The 23417-nt window shown below is 39.7% G+C and overlaps 1 protein-coding gene across 1 annotated transcript in view; it reads left to right on the top strand.

Annotated features, from left to right (window-relative positions):
• IL1RAPL2 (interleukin 1 receptor accessory protein like 2) overlaps nt 1–23417 on the top strand; it is an 889940-nt gene that overhangs the window by 470060 nt on the left and 396463 nt on the right. Inside the window, exon 4 of the mRNA XM_044268964.1 lies at nt 7806–7880. Within this exon, the coding sequence (XP_044124899.1) occupies nt 7806–7880 (75 nt within the window). The remainder of the gene's footprint in view (nt 1–7805; nt 7881–23417) is intronic.

Raw genomic sequence — 23417 nt, 5'->3', positions numbered from 1 at the left:
CCCCTTTCAATAAGTGATTGAACTACAGAGAATTAAACAATTAATGTTTCTGTCATTTGGGTTCAAAACATATAAAACACATCTGGAAAAAAAAAATGTAAATGATACTTTGAAGATACCTTTCTAATGCAGGTATGGTGCACAAACCAATAGTCCTGTATAGCAGGAGCACACTGATACTTCTGCTCAGTCAGTGAATGATTGCTACATATTATATAGAAACTCAAGGCATGCAGAAGAAGTAATACTAGCACTTTAGTCCTGCAAGTAAATACGAAAGAAAGCAATGGGTGAGGATTAGGTTACCTACAGTCTTGATGAGTCTCTAATAATCTGATTAAATCAGAGCTAGATACCAATGCTAATCTTTATTTTGTCATGCGACCATTGGTTTCTTTTATTTTTCATTTGTTCTAGTGTGCGAATTTCAGGAGTTTCGCATTATTGACTGCTGCCTAGCGATAGGAATGACTAAATTACTTTTTGCCTCTTTCTGTCACCAGGTCTTGGATAGTGGCCCCTTTACACTGCTCAACTGAGCAGACGATTGTCAGGAAGGAAGCATTCCTTTCTGGCAAGAGCCTGCTTGTCATTGGAGGTAACCACTGCATTTACTTTAATTTACTTCATTGGATGCGCCAGTTTAAACTATTTACATATAACGGGCTGAAATAATCCTTGGACATAAAAGACAGATAGAAGGTTATGTGTTACTATTTGTTGATTTATCATATGTGGATCGACCATATCTAATAAGAGGAATGTTATACCCTGCAATATGATTGCGCTATTGTCCAGATAATTTGGATTGCTCAACTTTAGTTATTATTTTTGCGATCTAAATCGCTGTATTAAGATCAGAATTGCCGGTTCTATTGAGCAATACAAATTATATTACCCATGAGAGTTCACGTGTAGGGGGTGTGTTTTAATAGCTTTTAATAGATTTTTTTTATAGTATTTATTCTGTATGAGTTAGTTTTTTCTTGAGACTACGTTTGTTTTTATGATGACCACAGATGATTGAGTGCCTATCTACTTTTAAAATACATATTATAGAGTGGGAGACTAGGAGCATTGTCACGATAAGAGCACCATATCCGTTTCGATATAAAGTAGAGCCACCTTCTTCTTTATAGACTGCATTTACTTGCAGCCATCTCTTCCACAGTATGGGGGGAGAGATCACAATCCCATGCAGAATCATTGTTTGCCGACAGCAGAGACAGTTTAGACGGCACTATCTGCTGCCGACAAACAATGATTTCGGTAATCAGAGGGCGGGGTGTGCGGCTCTCCTGAGGTGAATCTCCCTATAATGGGTATGTGGGTATTTAAAACTTGTGCGTTACACTATATGAGGGTATAATTTAACTTGATGTTTACATATATTTTTCTATATCACCATTATGCCAGGTACTTTGTACTTAAATTCTATCATATATGAATTCATATGATCTAACTAGTTACAAACCGGATTCCCAAAAAGTTGGGACACTATACAAATCGTGAATAAAAACTGAATGCAATGATGTGGCCAACTTCTAATATTTTATTCAGAATAGAACATAAATCACGGAACAAAAGTTTAAACTGAGAAAATGTACCATTTTAAGGGAAAAATATGTTGAATCAGAATTTCATGGTGTCAACAAATCCCCAAAAAGTTGGGACAAGGCCATTTTCACCACTGTGTGGCATCTCCCCTTCTTCTTACAACACTCAACAGACATCTGGGGACCGAGGAGACCAGTTTCTTAAGTTTAGAAATAGGAATGCTCTCCCATACTTGTCTAATACAGGCCTCTAACAGTTCAATTGTCTTGGGCCTTCTTTGTTGCACCTTCCTCTTTATGATGCGCCAAATGTTCTCTATAGGTGAAATATCTGGACTGCAGACTGGCCATTTCAGTACCCGGATCCTTCTCCTACGCAGCCATGATGTTGTGATTGATGCAGAATGTGGTCTGGCATTATCTTGTTGAAAAATGCAGGGTCTTCCCTGAAAGAGATGACGTCTGGATGGGAGCATATGTTGTTCTAGAACCTGAAAATATTTTTCTGCATTGATGGTGCCTTTCCAGACATGCAAGCTGCCCACACGCACTCATGCAACCCCATACCATCAGAGATGCAGGCTTCTGAACTGAGCGTTGATAACAACTTGGGTTGTCCTTGTCCTCTTTGGTCCAGATGACATGGCGTCCCAGATTTCCAAAAAGTACTTCGAATCGTAACTCGTCTGAACAGAGAACAGTCTTCCATTTTGCCACACTCCATTTTAAATGATCCCTGGCCCAGTGCAAATGCCTGAGCTTGTGGATCTTGCTTGCACTGTAGAGTTTCAGCTGGCAACGGCGGATGGCACGGTGGATTGTGTTCACTGACAATGGTTTCTGGAAGTATTCCTGAGCCCATTCTGTGATTTCCTTTACAGTAGCATTCCTGTTTGTGGTGCAGTGTCGTTTAAGGGCCCGGAGATCACGGGCATCCAGTATGGTTTTACGGCCTTCACCCTTACGCACAGAGATTGTTCCAGATTCTCTGAATCTTCGGATGATGTTATGCACAGTTGATGATGATAGATGCAAAGTCTTTGCAATTTTTCGCTGGGTAACACCTTTCTGATATTGCTCCACTATTTTTCTGCGCAACATTGTGGGAATTGGTGATCCTCTACCCATCTTGGCTTCTGAGAGACACTGCCACTCTGAGAAGCTCTTTTTATACCCAATCATATTGCCAGTTGACCTAATTAGTGTTAATTGGTCTTCCAGCTCTTCGTTATGCTAAAATTTACTTTTTCCAGCCTCTTATTGCTACTTGTCCCAACTTTTTGGGGATTTGTTGACACCGTGAAAATCTGAATCAACGTATTTTTCCTTTAAAATGATACATTTACTTGGATTAAACGTTTGATCTGTCATCTACGTTCTATTACAAATAAAATATTGACATTTGCCATCTCCACATCATTGCATTCATTCATTCGTTTTTATTCACAATTTGTTTAGTGTCCCAACTTTTTTGGAATCCGGTTTGTACTTTGCCAATTTTGGTTCTTACGTAAAAATTCTTTATTAGGACCCCTGCTGTTTCTCTCATGCTTACATTCCCCTTAAATGGGTATGTAACACTTGTTTGTCATTATATATGAGGGAACAACTTGTTTATATATTTGCACTTGCACTTTAATATTTTTATCATGTTTGGGACTTTGCTATGCTTTTCTGATATATGAATAATATGTATTCATTACTTTATCTGTTATGGCCTTTATTGGGATAGAGCATCCTTATGATTCCTGTCATTTCCCCCATATATGCATTTTGATATTATCTCCTCAGGGGTAGACCGCACTTCATATCTGACATTTGATGTATCATGTCTTATCTTATTTATGTCACATTGTGTATTTAATAAAGCATATATTTTGATTTGTAACCTGTGTAGTCTCAGTTGTTTCTTTGTGTAGGTATATCTATTGTTTACTGAGTAGGTTTTGATTAGGGTCTGCTATAATACCTTGTATTTGATCTGGGTTTACATTTGATCTTGATGTTTTGTAACCTGTGTTAATCTTTTTACTTATGATGTAGAATAAAGCAGATTTTTTTTTAGCCATATAGCGTTCGTAGAGTACACTTTTCCTCTTCAGTCTTCTCTCTTCTCTTCTCTGTCTTTCTCCAGAAAGGTCTACATGAATGGGGTTGGTAGGTGTTGTAGATGCTTAAAAATGGGATGTACTTTTGTGGGAAAGGAGCATGGCTTGTTTAACAGAAATTTAGTACATATTCATGGTAAACTAAGCCAGTAAATAGGGGAAGTTAGACTAGACAATCTATATGTGTGCTAGATATATCGGCAGCATTGGACTGGAGATTTTTGGGCCCGTCAGAGGAAATGATTCTGAGGACCTACCCTCTATGTATATAGGACATGGGTACTGTTGCACATGTAGGACATCTGGTTTAGAGTTGAACATAGAATGAAAAGGGCTCATATGCAAGAAAAATAATGAAGTTAACATTAGAAAGCATTGGTGTTTTCTTGATAAGCTGGTGGTGGGCCCCTTTTCCTACAGGGACCTGTGCAGTTGCACAGACTGCATATTTAGTATGTCCACTTGTGATCTGGTTATTGGTTCCAAGGTCAGCTTTAAATTCTGCTAGGCCTTATTGGCCCTATTTTATTAGAGGTCCATTATTGCATCAAACTGGAGGATCCTCTGGTACTCTGATGGGCCAGTCCCACCTTGTTCATCGGCCAGCATCAGCCACTATGATAAATCTGGTATAGAATAGGACTAGGACTGTCTAGTCTTATGTTTATATGCAAAATAATCGTGAAGCCCCAGTTATGGGTCTTCAACGCAGTGATAACAAGATATCCTGCAAAGGAAGGAAAACCAAACAAAGGGTGTCCCTATTACAGAGATCACCAGATCCACCATATTAAGTGGCCCCTATGTCAAGATCCAGCTATTTTACAAGTCTTAAGGATGTAATAGGGCAAGACCTAAGCCAGTTATCCATCCACAGACAGCTGTTTTGGGGTGGGGTAGGATTCTGGCTAAAGGGAGCAATGCCTTGGAGACTACTCAAACAAAACATTAGCTAATCTCAGGGAGAGTTTACACTGTCTTACTTTTAGAAAGTAATAGTATATACTTGCCCCATTTTTCTAAAACCATGGTCATATTTTTTTTTCCAAATCCATTGATGTGCATGAACCATAAAAAGGAAGAGCCGTAGGGAGGGGTAGTAAGGATGAGAAGTTCTGCATACATAAAAGACTATTGTAATAACAGTTTTCCTTGGATCCAGCTACAGAGATTGGTAAGGAGCAAAATGGGCTGACAACATAGGAAAGAAAATAGAATATACAGTGATACCGTAAAGAAGTAGATGTCCCAGTACAGCTACAAATGTGTAAGGTCTTACCTTTTAGACTAAGATGTGCTTTAAGAATAATATCTAAGGAATTACCACCCTGAGAAGACCAAATGACATACATCAGTAAATATGACATATATGTGTTATACTGCAAAGGTATGTGGATAGCTCACCACCCTCCTCAGTAAGGTAGGGGTGCTCTAGCCGAAAGACTGTTCACTCTAACAGTCCAAGAGAATAAGAAAAATAGAACGAAGAGGCGCAATTCGAATTGGAAGCAATGCACCTGAGGGATAAATTCCTAGCGAAACAATACCCAACCAATATATTAGAAGGATCATTGGAAAAGGTTAGGAAATTACCTAGGAGTGCATTATTAACTGTAAAAACAGTAGAGCCAAAAGAAACAGACTCCCAATTCAGGATTATTCTTCCATATACAACACAGAGAAGGAAGGTGGAAGAAATTATTAAACGGCATTGGCACCACCTACTACAAGACAAAATATTAGGTAGGTTAATACCAGCCAGACCACTAATAACATATACAAGAGCAGCCAACTTAGGGATAAAAGTTGCCCCATCGATTAAAACTAGGAAGAGATTAACATCAAATTCCGGGAGATTAACGAATCTAAAAGGTTTTTACAAATGTGGACACTGTATATGCTGCAAAACTACAAAAATCCCTAGAAATACGAAGACAGTATCATCCACACAGAATTCCTTTATATGGGAGATTGAACAATTTCTTACATGCAACTCGGAGAGTGTGATCTATTTGGCTCAATGTCCGTGTACAAGACAATACATTGGACGGACAAAAAGGACCTTGAGAGTGAGGATATCGGAACATATTTCCAATATTAAAAAGGGGTATGAAAAACACTCACTCTCAAGGCACTTTAAAGAAGCCCACGGACAAGATCCAACAGGTCTGTCATTTGTAGCATTAGAAAAAATCGATAGACACTGGAGAGGTGGAAACCATATCGAGCGGATGTCTAGGGCAGAATCCAAACAAATATATAATTTTGGAAGCTTGATACCTGGTGGTTTAAATGCGGAACTGGAAATTTTTGGATTCTTATAGATTAGGTAGTGTGCCCCTTATTCAATTGGAGATCACATGGTTAGCCTTTTATCGGCTCTGTGGTCCCCTCTTGTTTGATGTGCACACCACCAAGTACGTTACTCTCCAACATTGATATGAACATTGATATGAACATTATAAGAAAGTCAAAAAGAAAATCTATAGAGGATGAGGCCCTTGGTGACATATTTGTCATAAATTATTATGTAGTCCTTAACTATTTATGAAATATTGATCTCCCTGACCATATCTTATATTGTATGTGTTTTTATATAAATTTTTATATTATTTTACATATTGACTATTGCTGTTGCGATTTTATATTTGTAAATAACTGTGAATGGATATATTTATACTAACAAATAGGCTGCGGTTTGAATGCCATAAAAAACGCATATGCGATTTTAAAACCGCACCAAAAACGCACCGAAAAAGCGATTCCAGTCCAGATTTTGTGGACTGCTGATGAAGATATAAAAGGAGGGGATTGAACAACAGGGATATAGCTACTGAGGAAGAGGACTGAAGTCCTCGAAACGCGTTTAGTGTTATATCCCTGCCAACAACAAGCTTTTGGATATGATCGACGATATTTGAATTATCTTCGACAAGTGGAGCGCTCCATTTTCTACCTACTCTGCAGCTCTCATCAGATCTTCGGACTGAAAAACTCAAATCCCGCGAGAACTCCGGTACACCACGTGACAAACGCCGGAGAGCGGGGACGCTGAGAGCGAGCAGAAGCAGCACAAACAGACGGCCGGAGATTCGTCTGGGAGGGTAAGCTACAACATTTACCCTAGAAATCGATCATACACTTCAAATTGGAAGTTACAAGAATTATATAAGAACTGTGGAAGAGAAATACAAAGCGAGTGATATTATTCCCCAACAGTATTTCACACAGCTTGTGGACTTGGCTGTATTTTGCATTTAAAGTGACGGCATTTGCATTGAATTGGACACATACTGCCCAAACAGGCAAAGAAATATTTATTCTCCAATAGAGACTCTATCTTTGGTGCGGTTCATGATCCAATATAACAAGATACTTTGCTTTTTATTATTTATTTTTTAGGGGATTTTTTAAGTACCATTTTTATATTATATGTATTTTACTGTTATATTAGCGGTATATTGATTAAAATAAATTGTTGTTTGATGTGAAACCACATAGTGAGTGCCAGCCGCTTTTTTCTATTTTTCATATATGTGTTATACATAAGCATCATATAGGACAAGCAGACCAATAGTAAAATTGGTTCATCGTTGATCACATCTGAGATCAATATTAAAGCATTTTAGTTGTTCATAAAAAAATTATTAAATTGTACTTACCTTATCCATTTGATCACAAAGAGGTCACCACAGCCATCTTGCATGCAAATCCACTTCGATTCGCACCTCAACACTATAAGCTGACTCCATAATATATCATGAAGATGCAACATGGTGACACTAATAGCCTCTGAAGTGTACAGATCCCCCCTTAACAATTCTCTGTATGAGGATGCTACTTGACTATAATGTTAAGTCTTTGCTGAGTTAGATTGTCAAGGGAATGACTTTTGACCCACGGTACTGTTTGCAAGAATTTATAGCGTGTAGAAAATGTAGCTGTCAGAGAAAAGCCATCTATAATAATTCATAGAAACTGAAATTGAAGCGTTAAATATATTCCATATAGATAGGAACACTTTATGATGATGTTTACACTGTATCAAGTGTTGCAAAATTAAATGCCTTGCATGATCGAATGTTTCCTATGCTGTAATTTGTCTCCAACTTCCATTACATTCTCCTGTTCTCTTTTCTAGCTTTACTCACAGCGAAGCCTCCTAAACCATTGTTCCCTGTGGAGAACCAGCCAAGTGTTATAGATGTCCAGCTGGGTAAGTCCCCTTCTGGGAATAATAGCTTCTAAACTTCCACTCCATTAACAGATGGGAAAAATTGCACGTAGCAAGGAAGGTTTATTGCTACTGTTATTACATGCAAATCAATTTTCTACTTCCCATTTATAATGCTCGAGTATATTGTAGCAGTCATTTAAGGAGATGGCTTTGCTTAGTGGCAGAGGCTGTTAATGCTAATTGGTTAAGCTGAATATTAAATACAGTATATGCAATGTTTGCATTTCTGTTTTATGCCGGAAGATTAAAAGGAATATATTAAATAACAGCTGCATTGACTTCTACTCTGCAATGGCTTCCACGATCCTCCCTCCCACATTCTGATGGGGCTGATTGCAAAGAACACAGCTTTATCAGTTTATTTATTGACATTGCATTCTTCATAAAATTCATATCTGCATGTTTCAATAAAATTTAATGTGATAACAGTAAAAAGCAAATACGTTCACTTTTTCATCTACAGAATTTTGGCTTCAAATAGTCACAAACTAGGAATTTGCTAAATGTTTGCAATTATACACGACTCACTCCAGTTTTGAAAAGTGGGCGTGGAAGTGGGAGTGGTTATCTATGTTCATGAGTTCCACTCCAGATTTATCACTGCAAATAAAGAAAGTTGCAAATTCACTCCAGTAGGGGGTGACGTAAAAAACAAACAAACTGGAGTAGTATTTCTAGACAGAAGTGTTAGGTTTAACGATGCACCAAACTTATCAAATACAGTGCGACATTTGATAAATTTGGCACAAAGTAAACCAAAGCAGACTCAAGCAAAAATGACTTCAAATATTACCCTCATGATAAATTCTGCCATGTGATTTTAAGGCCTAGTAATGTGTGCTGGTTCATTTCTGAATATATTTTTATTATGTTCAGACCTTAATTCTTCTGATACAGAGCACTAAACACCTGCATAAATACAGTGGTAAAGGGCAGTGGCGTAGCGTAGCGTGGGTTGCCATCACCTGGGGCAAGCCAAGTATTGGGGCCCTCCCCAACTGTGGCCATGCCCCTATAGTGCCTATAATGAGTAGATGTGACCTGCAGTCCTATGTAACACCACAGATAAAACAGTGATAACTCTGAGTACAGATAATGTAGTAGATGGGTGTGAGGTCCCAAAATTCAGAACACACGCAGTCTGACCAGTGTGACCTGAAGTCTGGGGCCCGTCTGCGGCAGTGTGGGCCAAATTCTCAATCTCCTCCGCCTAACCCTACTGTGAAACAGATATTCGGATAGACATTACATCGCTATTTAATATACAGTAGAATACAGCACCATACCTCTTACATCCAGTGACATCTCCTGGTATGTAAACTCTTTCCTCAACGTCTTCATTCGGAGATAGGACCGTCATGAGAACTTCTTTCTGTCACGTCTCGTCTCGGCAGAGTTTCACATAAAAAATTTAGATTCCTCACTTTTCTATCATCCTCTCCCTCCTGGTGCTTAAACACTGTCACCCTGCTGCTACCTCAATTACTGTGCTAATCCCCCATAATATTATTTCATCTGTATTATTATTAATATATAGACCCCCTCTGTATTATTAGTATAGTGGCCCCCTCTTTGTTATTAGTATAATGGCCCCCTCTGTGTTATTGTGTTATTAGTATAATGGCCTCCTCTTTGTTATAATACTTACCTCTCTTCCGCTCCCGGTCACCACTTGAGGCATCTCCTGTACTGCATCATCACCGTCATCTCGCGAGACCCGTTGCAGGAGGTCACAGTGAGGTAATCGCAATCTCCTGCATCGCTCTACTGCCTCATAGGCTTCAAGCCTAGTAGCCTGAAGCCTATGAGGCATAACGGAGGGGACAGGAACCATAGGCTCCCATGGCCCACATTGAAATGCCTGCTGCCTGGCGCTCCCTGCAATTTGTCTCCTGGGGCAACCGCACCCCCGGCCCCAAACACGCTACGCCAATGGTAAAGGGCATCTGTCAGCAGTTTTGTACCTATGAAGCTGGCTGATCTGATGTATGTGCGCTTGTCAGCTGGAGGCATTTGTGTTGGCCCCATATTTGTATGTGCCTAATTACTGAGAAAAAATTATGTTTTAATGAGCAAATGAGCCTCTAGGAGCAATGTCATTCAAATCTGCTGACAGATGCCCTAATTTAAAAATTTCTAGCTGCCTATAGCTGCCACAAGAAGGAGCTCAAGAGCTGACTGAATACTAATTGTTATTGAATTCAATGTATAAATAGTATTCATTAGGCTTCTTCTAGTGATGGCTACAGTCAGTCAGAATTGTATAATTTAACTCTGTTTATGCTGGAGATTTACAGCTCCATATCAGAAAAAGCTTGGTAACAGCAAAAAAAAAAAAAAAAAAACACCTGCCAATGAGATATCTTAAGAAATTAGCACTGTAACTACTGTATTTAGCTTACACAAAACATTCTGGAGTGGGCATGTATTTAATTCTATTCCTTTAAATGTATGCTTGCTTGTTAACTGCTAAAGGGGTTGTCCGGGTTCACAGCTGGACCCGGAGATACCCACATTTTCACCCATATTACAATAAACTGTATGGATCACATCTAATGTTATAAAATAACATTCCCTTTAAGCAAAAATGTAATAATTATAAAAAATAAAGTCCTGATCTGAATATTTTTTGTAGTCACTTTTGAGGGAATTCTTTGACAATATTGGTTTGTTTGGTTCCTTTTCATCAATGGATCATGTATATTGTTTATTGCATTCTACCCTGTTTTTTTTTGCCCTTTGTCCATTTGTATATCCGTTGAATTTTGCAGTAGCTGTTTTGGATTTTGAAGTATTTGAAATGTTATTGTCATTTCAAGTCTTTGTTCATGTGTTTTTTGGCTCAACAACTTTCTACCCCCAATTTACATTCACTGTTCTATTATCTTCTATAATGGCTGCCTCAGCAATCAGCACAATGACTTGGCTCAGATCTGTAACGTCATATAATGTTACAATGTAATAATACTGCTCTATATCCCATGAAACATAATGTCAGTTGACCTTACCACGTCAATGTGTGCCCTGACACCAGTGTTAACCCTCTGCTTCTCATATTACTCCTATAATCAAATATAAAGTATATATTAAAATTTGTCTCTAATCAGATTGTAGCCTTACTTTAAAGATCATTCCTGAAGTTGGTGTATGACACATTTTGACTATGTTGTATAGCTCCATCCTCACTTCTCTTATTGCTGCCAGGGTCCTGAGCATCTTCTGGATGCACTGGTTTATTCCAATGGTTCAAAAGTATATTGCAGCTATTTACTGTAACCATAATATAAAATTGTTCAATGCTGTTGATTACACGGGTGCTACGTTTAAAAAACGAATTAAGAAAGCAGGGAAATGATGCATTGTTGTGTTTATTCTGCCTAATGAGTATTTGAACCTTTCAGATTCTAAATATATCACTTCTTTCATTAAAATCAGGTCATATTCTGGTTCTAGCGAGGTCTGTGGTGCATAGACCTGGGATTATTTTTGTAGCTTTTTAACAGTAAATGGGTTAGAAGCCATACCGAGCTCTTTCTTCAAGTGACAACTTCCAGCTGACATTTTTCTGAATTTCCATTTAGGACTGGAAGGACTTGTCATTTCTTGTGTCTAGAGAATCTGGTTCACAGCTGAAAAAGTCAGCATTGTATTTGCAAGCCGTAGGCTGTTTTGTACAGGGTCTGCCCTGGCAAATTAGCACTTCTACAGGGAGTCCATAACACAGTTTTGCCTGTGGCACCAGACAAGACATGTGCTGGTCAAGTGTTATTATCTGTGCTCTTGCATCTGTCAGGACAAACCAGCAGGAATAGGAGAATTGTTTAATGATGAAGGCCGAGAACTTTGGGTAATTATGTTGTGCTGAGAAATGATGTCTAACTCTTTTCTTTCCTGGAAACTGTTTCATGTTTTGATCTCTGAAATTAGTTCAATTGTCACCCGATAAACCATATTTAAAGGGGCTTTGGAGGGTCTTGATTTTGATGACTAATCCTCACAATAGGTAATTAATATCCAACCGGTGAAGGTCTGACACCCCGCATCCCTACCTCTGGCGCTGGAGCTAGAACTTTGCATGGAACAGGAAGTACGGCTCCATCCAAATTGTAGTGGCAGTGCTGGGTTACTGCAGCTCATTTCCCAGTGAAGTGGACAGTAGCTGAGTGGTGGCCACTACACTTTGACCAGAGCTGTGTATCATGTCTCATTCAAAGTGCATAAGGTCATCAATATCACAAGCCTGGAAAACCCTTTTAATCCCAGCAGGGCATTTGCACATTCAATAGTATCACAATAAAGGTTTCAGACTAGAGATTAGTGAACCGTTTCTAAACTAATCAAATTTATCTAAAATTTCCCCAAAATTCAGATTCCATGCAAATCCAATATTTTATCGAGCAGAAAACAGAGAAGAAGGCATCTGCCACCAAAAAGGGACAATTTGTGGACCGTGTTTTGATTTTCAATAAAATCTGACAGCGCAGTGTGTTATTGAACAGGATGTTTACCACCGGATACCAACCATTGACCCTCGTAGCCATTTATGTCACTATCACTTTGACAATACTAAAGCTTTTGTCATTAAAAATTTCAAAAGAGGTTGGAAACAGTGCTAGTTGAAATGATATATGTGTAATACACCACTTTTCAGGCACTTTTTGAGCATTGTCGATTCAGGTCAAATTTATTTGTACGCAAAACGAATCTGCAAACTGACTCATTAGAATTGGACCAAAAATACATTTCAAGACATTTGCCCATTTCTAGGTTAGATGTTTCAGTAATGTTCATGCCCAAAGTCTTTATTACAGTCAGAGGTAGACCTTTTAGACTTAGTACTATGTTTTACCGTCGTATGACTCTGATATCAGATTGCTAAGTGATACCTGGGACGAACATAACATCTGTGCAACATGTCTCCCATGGGTGGATGGTGCATACATTGGACATGTCCAGTGCAAAATTTGCATTTGGGCATGCATCCAATGGTGGGTGTGTTGTATATAATATTTTTCCAAGTTATGGCCAATTTCCCACAAGTGCATTCAATCTGGGAAACCCACTCTGTGTGAGGGTGTATTTCCCAGACTGAGCACTGGTCCTCTGATCCGAATTGATAGCATCATAATGATTTATGTTGCTGTTTGTTCCTGTCTGACCAAGGGTCTCACATAATTCCATCAGTTACTGTTCAGTAGACCCTCAGTCAGGATGAATCACACAGCACCATAAATCATTTTGATACTGTGAGTTCATGTCCAAGGGGCAGTGTTTAGTCTGGGAATTACAGCTGTCACCATGGATTGTGTTTCCTGTACTGAATATCCTCTTATGATATTGGCCTAATTGTGAATTTTTCTAAATTCATATAATATTTATTATTATTAGTGTATATAAGAGCACCATACTATTCCTTTGTGTGGTTTTGATAGCATTGAAGGGCAGGGCAAGGACTGTTTGCTGTTAATGTCCACCCCCGAGGCATGCAGAGTTTTTTCCTGCACCATGAGGATCCACATGTCAAGTTATATGCGGATTTGTGAAAGTCTTATCCACTTTGCTGCTACTGTAAATGATGCAAATTTTCAGCATGCAAATTTGATGCAAATTGATCTGCAGCACTTACTCCACGTGTTGCCATACCCTTGTAGAGTAGATGAGTCTACAGAGAATGATGTCATCATAAATAAGGACCTGTAACTTCATTGGTGGTCCAGTAATGCAGCCCTTGCTCCAAGCTATACATCTGTGGATTCAATAGTGAACCTTCAGTAACATTTTTATGGCCTGTGTGGACATGTACCATATGTAATTTATGTAATTAAACAGCACGGCCATGGTGGGAGTTATTTTGAGTTCAAACTCATGTATACTTTGATGAAAGGCAAAATATAGTTGTAGCCTGTGTATAATGTACAGGTCCTTCTAAAAAAATTAGCATATTGTGATAAAGTTCATTATTTTCTGTAATGTACTGATAAACATTAGACTTTCATATATTTTAGATTCATTACACACAACTGAAGTAGTTCAAGCCTTTTATTGTTTTAATATTGATGATTTTGGCATACAGCTCATGAAAACCCAAATTTCCTATCTAAAAAAATTAGCATATTTCATCCGACCAATAAAAGAAAAGTGTTTTTAATACAAAAAAAGTCAACCTTCAAATAATTATATTCAGTTATGCACTCAATACTTGGTCGGGAATCCTTTTGCAGAAATGACTGCTTCAATGCGGCGTGGCATGGAGGCAATCAGCCTGTGGCACTGCTGAGGTGTTATGGAGGCCCAGGATGCTTCGATAGCGGCCTTAAGCTCATCCAGAGTGTTGGGTCTTGCGTCTCTCAACTTTCTCTTCCCAATATCCCACAGATTCTCTATGGGGTTCAGGTCAGGAGAGTTGGCAGGCCAATTGAGCACAGTAATACCATGGTCAGTAAACCATTTACCAGTGGTTTTGGCACTGTGAGCAGGTGCCAGGTCGTGCTGAAAAATGAAATCTTCATCTCCATAAAGCTTTTCAGCAGATGGAAGCATGAAGTGCTCCAAAATCTCCTGATAGCTAGCTGCATTGACCCTGCCCTTGATAAAACACAGTGGACCAACAGCAGCTGACATGGCACCCCAGACCATCACTGACTGTGGGTACTTGACACTGGACTTCAGGCATTTTGGCATTTCCCTCTCCCCAGTCTTCCTCCAGACTCTGGCACCTTGATTTCCGAATGACATGCAAAATTTGCTTTCATCCAAAAAAAGTACTTTGGACCACTGAGCAACAGTCCAGTGCTGCTTCTCTGTAGCCCAGGTCAGGCGCCTTCTGCCGCTGTTTCTGGTTCAAAAGTGGCTTGACCTGGGGAATGCGGCACCTGTAGCCCATTTCCTGCACACGCCTGTACACGGTGGCTCTGGATGTTTCTACTCCAGACTCAGTCCACTGCTTCCGCAGGTCCCCCAAGGTCTGGAATCGGTCCTTCTCCACAATCTTCCTCAGGGTCCGGTCACCTCTTCTCGTTGTGCAGCGTTTTCTGCCACACTTTTTCCTTCCCACAGACTTCCCACTGAGGTGCCTTGATACAGCACTCTGGGAACAGCCTATTCGTTCCGAAATTTCTTTCTGTGTCTTACCCTCTTGCTTGAGGGTGTCAATGATGGCCTTCTGGACAGCAGTCAGGTCGGCAGTCTTACCCATGATTGCGGTTTTGAGTAATGAACCAGGCTGGGAGTTTTTAAAAGCCTCAGGAATCTTTTGCAGGTGTTTAGAGTTAATTAGTTGATTCAGATGATTAGGTTAATAGCTCATTTAGAGAACCTTTTCATGATATGCTAATTTTTTTAGATAGGAATTTGGGGTTTTCATGAGCTGTATGCCAAAATCATCAATATTAAAACAATAAAAGGCTTGAACTACTTCAGTTGTGTGTAATGAATCTAAAATATATGAAAGTCTAATGTTTATCAGTACATTACAGAAAATAATGAACTTTATCACAATATGCTAATTTTTTTAGAAGGACCTGTATAATGGAAAACAACATCTCTAAAGTCTCTAGGCATTTCTTTTTTCCCAGTCACTCAAAGTCCTCTTTTCGATGCCATTAAAAAATAAAATTGCAATTTCACCTGCTCAGTCACTTACGTTAGTTAATATTCTATGTTAGACAGAACCATAGGGAGCTGCAGGTTTACATTTTAATCTCAGCTTTTTTCTTTCTATTCCTGTATGTGTGGAGCTGTAAAACTCTTATGTCCCTCTGGCTCTATGACCACTTGGAATATTATGATTTTGGGGTAGGCAATCACAGATTATAATGCTCTCAATTGGGAAAATGGGAAAATGATCTGCATTTGCCACACTCTCTGCTGTTTTTTATTATAACCCCTTTGGTGTTTGTACAAATTTGTGATATCATCCCCAATGCATATTGGCTTTTTCTGTGTTTGGAATAAATGGAAATGCAGTAATATTGTATTTGAGGGTTTTCTGGGGAGATAATTATTAAGAAAAAAAAAGACATAAAGTCTTAAACGGGTTATCCGACTTTAAGCTTTTTTTTTTCAAACAGACCCTTTCAGAGTGGCCGGACCTGCAGTGGGGTTCATACTTACCTGGTCCCGACCTCTGACTCCATCCCTTCATGGCTGCCTCTGCAGGTCCAAGGTCTCTTGGCAATGTTGGCATCATCATCCTTTTCACAGAACTGCACGTGACCACTGCAGCCTATGAGTGACTGTGACTTATAACCTCTGCGGCACGTGACCAGTGACATATTATATTGGTGACATCACGGCTGCAATGAGTGATTGGCCGCAGCCGTCACGTTTGGTCCCATTAAAGGATGTGGCAATGGAGCCAAAACCCAGTGGCAGGAACTGGGTAAGTATGAATGTCACTGTGGGTCTGGCCACTCTGAGGGGGGTCTGTTAAAAAAAAAAGTTAAGAGTTGGGTTGTCCAATTACAATAACTTATCCCCTATCTACAAGATAAGGGATAAGTATCTGATTTGTGGGGGTCCAGTCACTTGGGCCCCTAATGATTATGAGAACAAGGACCCATGTTCCCCCATTTGAATGGAGCGGTATACACACATGCGTTTCTGACGCTTCATTTAAATGAGGGAATATGGACCCCCTGTCCTCAGCAGTCTAGTGGTTGGACCTCTGGCAATTACTTATTCCATATCCTTATTATTTACCAAACTATTCGTATTTCAGCAAGCGCCTCCTCATCTTCAAACAGATGATTGGCACGGGGGTTGGGAGTCAGACCCCTGCCAATCCATTCCTCTTAATAATTTTGGCACAATCTTGGGAGCTCAGAGTCAGAATCTAGAACTGCAACTTCAGATGCAATTTACGGCAGTTTGTAGGGCTGTTTCCTCCTACCCACACCTTGCCCACTTTTTAGAAAAGTCAAAAATTGGCAAAATGTTGCACTTAATTTTTTTCCAAACAGTGGAATTCGGTGACACTTTTCTGACACAGGGGGCTTCATACATGAAAACTATTTACAGAGAGACATTTCATTGCTTACCAATTCAACGAAATTGAAAGTTAGAATCTAATTGCCTGCTATGGCGCACACAATAGGGAGAATTTATCAAGTCATGCACTTCAGAATTCTGTCTTTAAAAAATAGTGAAATAGGCTTTTGTGACTTTTAGAGGTCACTTGCAGAAAATGTTTGTGACGTTTTACATTTTTAAACACTCACTCGAGTTTTGGAAAGTGGGTAGGAGAGTGGGCATGGTTGGCTATTTTAATGAGTTTCACTCCAGATTTATGGGTGAAACCACCCTCATGCACACGGCTGTTGGTTGGCCGTTCCGTGCATTGGGGACCGCAATTTGCGGTCCCCAACGCACGGCAACGTTCGTGTGGCGGCCAGGACGGATCGAGACCCATTCAACTTGACTGGGTCCGTGATTCATCCGCACTGCAAAAAAATAGAACACCGTAATGGTTCCGTGCGTCTGTTCTGCACCGCAACTCCGCATTGCGGATCCATTCAAGTGAATGGGTCCACATACGTGATGCAGGGTGCGCACGTCCGGTGCCCGCATATTGCGGACCTGCTGTTTGCGGGCCACAATACAGCCATGGCCGGGCAAAGGCTGTGTGCTTGAGGCCTTAATGTTACAATTTTCAAGACGCCAGATATCTTCTTAAATATAGCTATAGTTTTGCCATAGATGTGCACGGTGTGTGCCGGGTGTGCCTGGGCACACCCTAATCACACCTCCGTGCTTAGCCTCCTGCACTGCGCCGCTTAAGCCCCAGGTGTCCCGCACAGCCACAATGACATCTTCAGACTGCTCCGCTCCCGTGCTCCCATGCTGCGTGTCACTCACTCCGATGTCACACACCTGCTCCGCCTGCTTCATTAATAAAGTGGGAGGAGCAGGCGCGTCCGGCGTGACGGAATGAGTGACGTCACGTTACATTGCTGCCGGCCTTGTTTTAATGTTTGAGAGCCTCTATTTTATTCTCTATTTTAGTTTTTTATTCGAATATTCGCTATATTGCTATAACTTAGTTTTTTCGAATATTCATAATATTCTAAAACAAGAATATAGCAATATAGCGAATATTTGAAAAAAACTAATATAGAGCAATTTAGCTAATATAGTGCTATAATCTTTTTTTTTTATAGTTGTAATTTTTTTCCAATCTACACTTCAGATGAGAAAAAAATTACAACTTTTAGACAAAGAAGATTATAGCACTATATTAGCTAAATTGCTCTATATTCGTTTTTTTCGAATATTCGCTATATTGCTATATATTCTTGTTTAAGAATATTACGAATATTCGGAAAAACAAAATAATAGCAATATAGCGAATATTCGATAAAACAAAATCGAATATAGAGCAATTTAGCTAATATAGTGCTATAATCTTCTTTGTCTAATAGTTGTAAGTTGAAAAATTTGCAATAGAAAATTAGCATTACAAAAATTTGCATTACGAAAATTTGCAAACAACACTACTCCTAAAGTCAAATATACTGCAGCCTTCTCATTGGCCCACAAGCTAGAAACAGGGAGGGATCATGTGCACTGATTAAAAAAAAAATAATATTCAAAATTACGAATCTATATCACTATATTCGAAATATTCGCAAATTTTCGAAGTACCTATATTCGCGATAAAAATTTGAAATTCGAATATTTGTGATCAACACTAATAATAGTGTCATCCACAGATTCCCCCATAATAGTGTCATCCACAGATCCCCTATAATAGTGTCATCCACAGATGCCTCCATAACAGTGTCATCCACAGATGCCTCCATAACAGTGTCATCCACAGATGCCCATAACAGTGCGTCATCCACAGATGCCCATAACAGTGCGTCATCCACAGATGCCCATAACAGTGCGTCATCCACAGATGCCCATAACAGTGCGTCATCCACAGATCCCCATAACAGTGCGTCATCCACAGATCCCCATAACAGTGCGTCATCCACAGATCCCCCATAACAGTGCGTCATCCACAGATGCCCATAACAGTGCGTCATCCACAGATCCCCCATAACAGTGCGTCAGTCCACAGATGCCCATAACAGTGCGTCATTCACAGATGCCCCCATAACAGTGCGCCTGCGCACTGAGGAGAGGCAGAAAGGAGGGGAAAGAATCTGCGGAAGCAAGCAGAAGAAGGCACAGCAGACGACTGAATAGCTTCTTTTGTTAGTCTTTTATTATATTCTGGCTTTTGCTTAAAGGGACAGTAAAAAATGTTAGTTTTTTAGCTATGTATGATGCTTTTTGATAAATAAATGTAAATGTAGTGGTGCTGTAATGTGGACCCCAGGCCTCTCTGATGTCCTGCAGGCTGGGCTGGCGCTGTGGCAGCATACAGTCGGTCAGGCAGCAGAAAGGCTCTGGGGCTGTCATTGTGCTCTGGAAATTTTCCCTTCACAGCCACTGCTATCTCTCTCTTGTACAGTGCAGACTCTGCAAGAGGCATTCCGTTTGCTCCTAATAGAAGTCTAAGGGAATCAAAATGGATCCATCTGGTTCCCGTTATGCAAGATAGAAAACAAAGTCCTGTCGATGGGACTTTGTTTTCCGTCTTGCATAAGGGGACTCAGACGGATCCGTTATGCTTTCTCATAAACTTCTATTAGGACAGAGCAAAACGGAATGCCTCCTAAAGGTTTCCGTTTTGCATTCCATCTGGCCATTCCGTTATATTCTGTTTGAAACTGAACCTATAACGAAATGGCATAACGCAGATGTGAACCCACCCTTAGGAATAGATTGTTTCTGAATACTCAAGTGTACCGAGGAAGAAAGGAAAACTCTTGAAAGCTTGTATTTTAAGTATTAGGTTAGTACAATAAAAATTGACACACTGTTATGGAGGATCTGTGGATATAATATATATATATATATATATATATATATATACACACGCGCGCAGCACACCCTAATGCAATAGGCTGCGCACGCCTATGAGTTTTGCCAAACATAAGAGCAACAATAGTCCTTAAAAAGCCTTTTACAAGTCAGTACTGGCAAAAATAAAAGCTGCCTTTTATAAGATATCTTGTGTCTTGTAAATTTTCACTTCTATATACGAGACCCCACCACCATTGAATGCACAAAGTAGAGAGGTCCACTGCCTGTAATGAAGTGTGACAAGGGTTAACATTCCGCGTCTTGCTGAGTATACTAATACATTGACAACTGGGAGTTACTATTCTGTTTTCACCAATAGGGTGTTTCCCTTCATAGTTTCAAGACAGTCAGCACCGAGTGAATCCTATTGACATGAGGGAAAGTAGAGCCAAGCTGTCAGTTTATTCATCCATTTCTAGGAGAAATAACAGAGGAATGACACAAGAAAACCTGCTCCAGAATTACTATTTCATGCACATATTTAATAAAACAGACATGTGAGTGGTAACAGGGCCTCTTTAATGTAGATTAACCTGATAATCTAAAAGGTTTATTTGATCCTATACATGCCCATTGTTTGTATGTATAGTCCTTGATGTTAAATGCCACCCGTACATGTGTTTACAACCCCAGGTTCTTTTAACGCCAGTAAACAAATCACCATGTGCATTTTTCATTTTGCCTGCAGAGATTAATACAGTACTTTAGCTTTTAGATGTTCTATTGTGAATTATGTCTTTTTGTGGAACAGTGATTCACTCAGTTCTCTAAAAGGGAATCTGCGCCTGGCCTAGCATAAGAACACAGTGATGAAAATGTTCTAAACCAGCAGCATTAAATGTGTTAGACGGTGATTGAATTACTCTACGCCTGTTCTTAGATCTTGTTTCCTGACCCAGAATATGCTGCATTATTACAGCAATAATCCCTGAATGCAAGCAAATTGCTCAGGCTCCTGACAAAAAGATTGAATTGCGGTAGTTACGCCGATCGCTTTTGTTTTCAGAGTCATTATTTTGTTAGCATTAATAATCTATAAACTTTAGCAAATTGTATTCGTGAAAATGAACTGTAGCCTGAGTATTATGTGCGGCGTTAGGCTCATTGTACAAGTTTACCTTTTATGTATCTTTTTCGCTCCTGGGGTTCTGTTGGGTATATATGTAATTGAACAGAATATTGAGTTTTCCTACTGATACAAGTAACCTGAAAAAATAAAGCATTATGATAATGTAAAGTTTTCTGTACTCCAGTTTGTTTTCATTTTATAGATTGATTTTTGTTGCTGGAAGCATTTAATCAAGTCGAATAATAGCATGTCAAATCTCCTTATTCACTGTGGATGTAATCGTTTTTGACAGTCTGTAACAAACTACAAAAGACTTTAAATAGACAATATATTATCAAATATCGACAAGTTAAATAGTAACTGACAGTTTTACCTATTTTTTTCCATAAATAAATCGTACAGGCGAACACAAGAAACTTTGTAATTAGAGATGAGCGAATTTCAGCTGAGTCACCGAATTTCACACCAAAAATTTGCTTTGTGACGCATTTTTTTGTAAGTAGCGGGTTTAATGACAGGGAGCTGCAATAGCACTGCCCCCGTCATTGTACCCCCAGATGCCACAATCATACATGATCGCGGCATCTGAGTGTAAAATTAACAATACATTTTTTTTTTATCAAACTTACCGCCTCCGTTTGCTTGCGACGGGCCAGCCGCCGCCATCTTGCTTGAAGATCTCGGCCGAAATCCTGTGCGGCGCGAGATTACGTCATCACGCCGGCTGGCGTGGTGACGTATGACATCATCACGCCGGCCGGCGTGATGATGTAATCTCGTGCCGAACGGGATTTCAGCCGAGATCTTCGAACAAGATGAACGCTGGCGGCCCGTCGCGAGCAAATGGAGGAGGTAAGTTCGATTTTTTTCGTTTTTTATACTATTTCAGGTTAAATTTGCTGACATGAAGCATGAGGAAATTCGGCTTCTAGGCAAATCAAATTTATCCTGAAATTCGGATGGAATTCCACTTCATGGGTTTCGATTCGCTCATCTCTATTTGTAATATATATATTCTCAGAGAAAGAGGATTCCTTTTCTTATCAGGCTTCTTTCCTGCTTCCTCCTCTTTTCCAAGTGTCAGTTCACTGCTTAGAAACATCTTCAGTGAAGACCATTGAAGATGGGCTGTCTGCTCACTGAAGGATCAGATTACATAGAAATCTGTGGATAGGGTGGTACTACTTCACAGGCAAAAGCAGACATGATTTACTGACTTATTTCAGTGCTGGATTCACTTCTAAACTGCTTAGTTCTGCTGTATAATGTCCTCCATTAGGCCTCATTCACATATCCTTGTCCGTGATGACATCTGTGACAAGATGGTCAGTGGTTTATCTGTGATAGACCCAGATAGCAAGGATAACTTGCCACAAACTTGTGGCAGGGTTAAATTATAAGTCTTGTTAACTTGCTGCACACATTCTCTGGCAAGTTGTACACTTGCAGAGCACTTGCACCACAAATTCTAGTTGACACTTTTTCAACTTGCAGCAAATTTGCTTGGAAAGTCTCTAGCAAGAGCATAATAACTTAACGAGAACTTGCATCAAGTTTGCAAAAGCAAGTTAATCTGGAGACTTGCAAAGCAGACTTGCTGCAAGTTTGCAACATACTTGTGAAGCTTGGCAAGTCTGCAATAGCTTAGCAAGTCATTTTCAAAATTGCAGCACAATTACTTGCTATCTGGGAGATGTCCTTGAAGAATTCGTCTTTGGTCCTTGTGTCAATTTTTTTCTCTGTGTCTGTTATCCATATTCCACGTGCACCGCTAGGCTGAAAATTAATTTCCAGAGCATTTCCTACCAATAGTCTGTGAAAACCACAGACCAAACACAGATGCCATCCGTCTGTGGTTTTCATGAACCAATAGATTTTAATGTCTTTGAGGGATCCGTAATCACGGACTAAAATAGGGCATGCTTCCATTGTGTCACTACAGACCCACGGTCCATGGAAAACCACTGATGTGCATATGCACACATTAAAGTCAATGAGTAATTCTGCTGTTCATGGAGACCATGGACAGTGCAAGTCTGTGGAGAGTGTGAAAGAGGCCTTACTGCTGGTGCTTTTGAGGGTGTTATACAGTCACTCAATGAGCAGATATTCCTCTTTTTCCATGTCCTGTGGTTGTGGCATACATGATCCCAGCTAGTCTCCACCCAACAGTTCTGAAAAAGTTGAGAACTGCACACCAATTGCAATCAATGCTAAAAATGTCAGATACAAGTCATACAAAGGCCAGAAATTGTGTTATTCTTCATGTACGCATATATTGTAGCAGCTTATTCAGAAAGATTACCTGAAACAAGAGTTACACTTTAAGACAGTCTGAATTGGTGAAATGCTAGTCCATGGCTCTTATGAGTAAACCGAAATTAACAGAATTATGCAAATGTCATGATTTATTATTAAAATCTAGGCTACTGATGACCCTTAACTTGTTACATTAAACCTGTTGGCACCGGCTGATTTTGGTTTGATCAGCTGGTGGTGTAATGTGTTTTGGAGCAGTCTCATAGCACTCCCAA

This window comes from Bufo gargarizans, chromosome 9, assembly GCF_014858855.1.
Source record: "Bufo gargarizans isolate SCDJY-AF-19 chromosome 9, ASM1485885v1, whole genome shotgun sequence".
Classification (NCBI taxonomy): domain Eukaryota; kingdom Metazoa; phylum Chordata; class Amphibia; order Anura; family Bufonidae; genus Bufo; species Bufo gargarizans.
The sequence above is the reverse complement of the archived record's forward strand: the minus strand, read 5'-3'. Positions and strand labels throughout refer to the sequence as shown.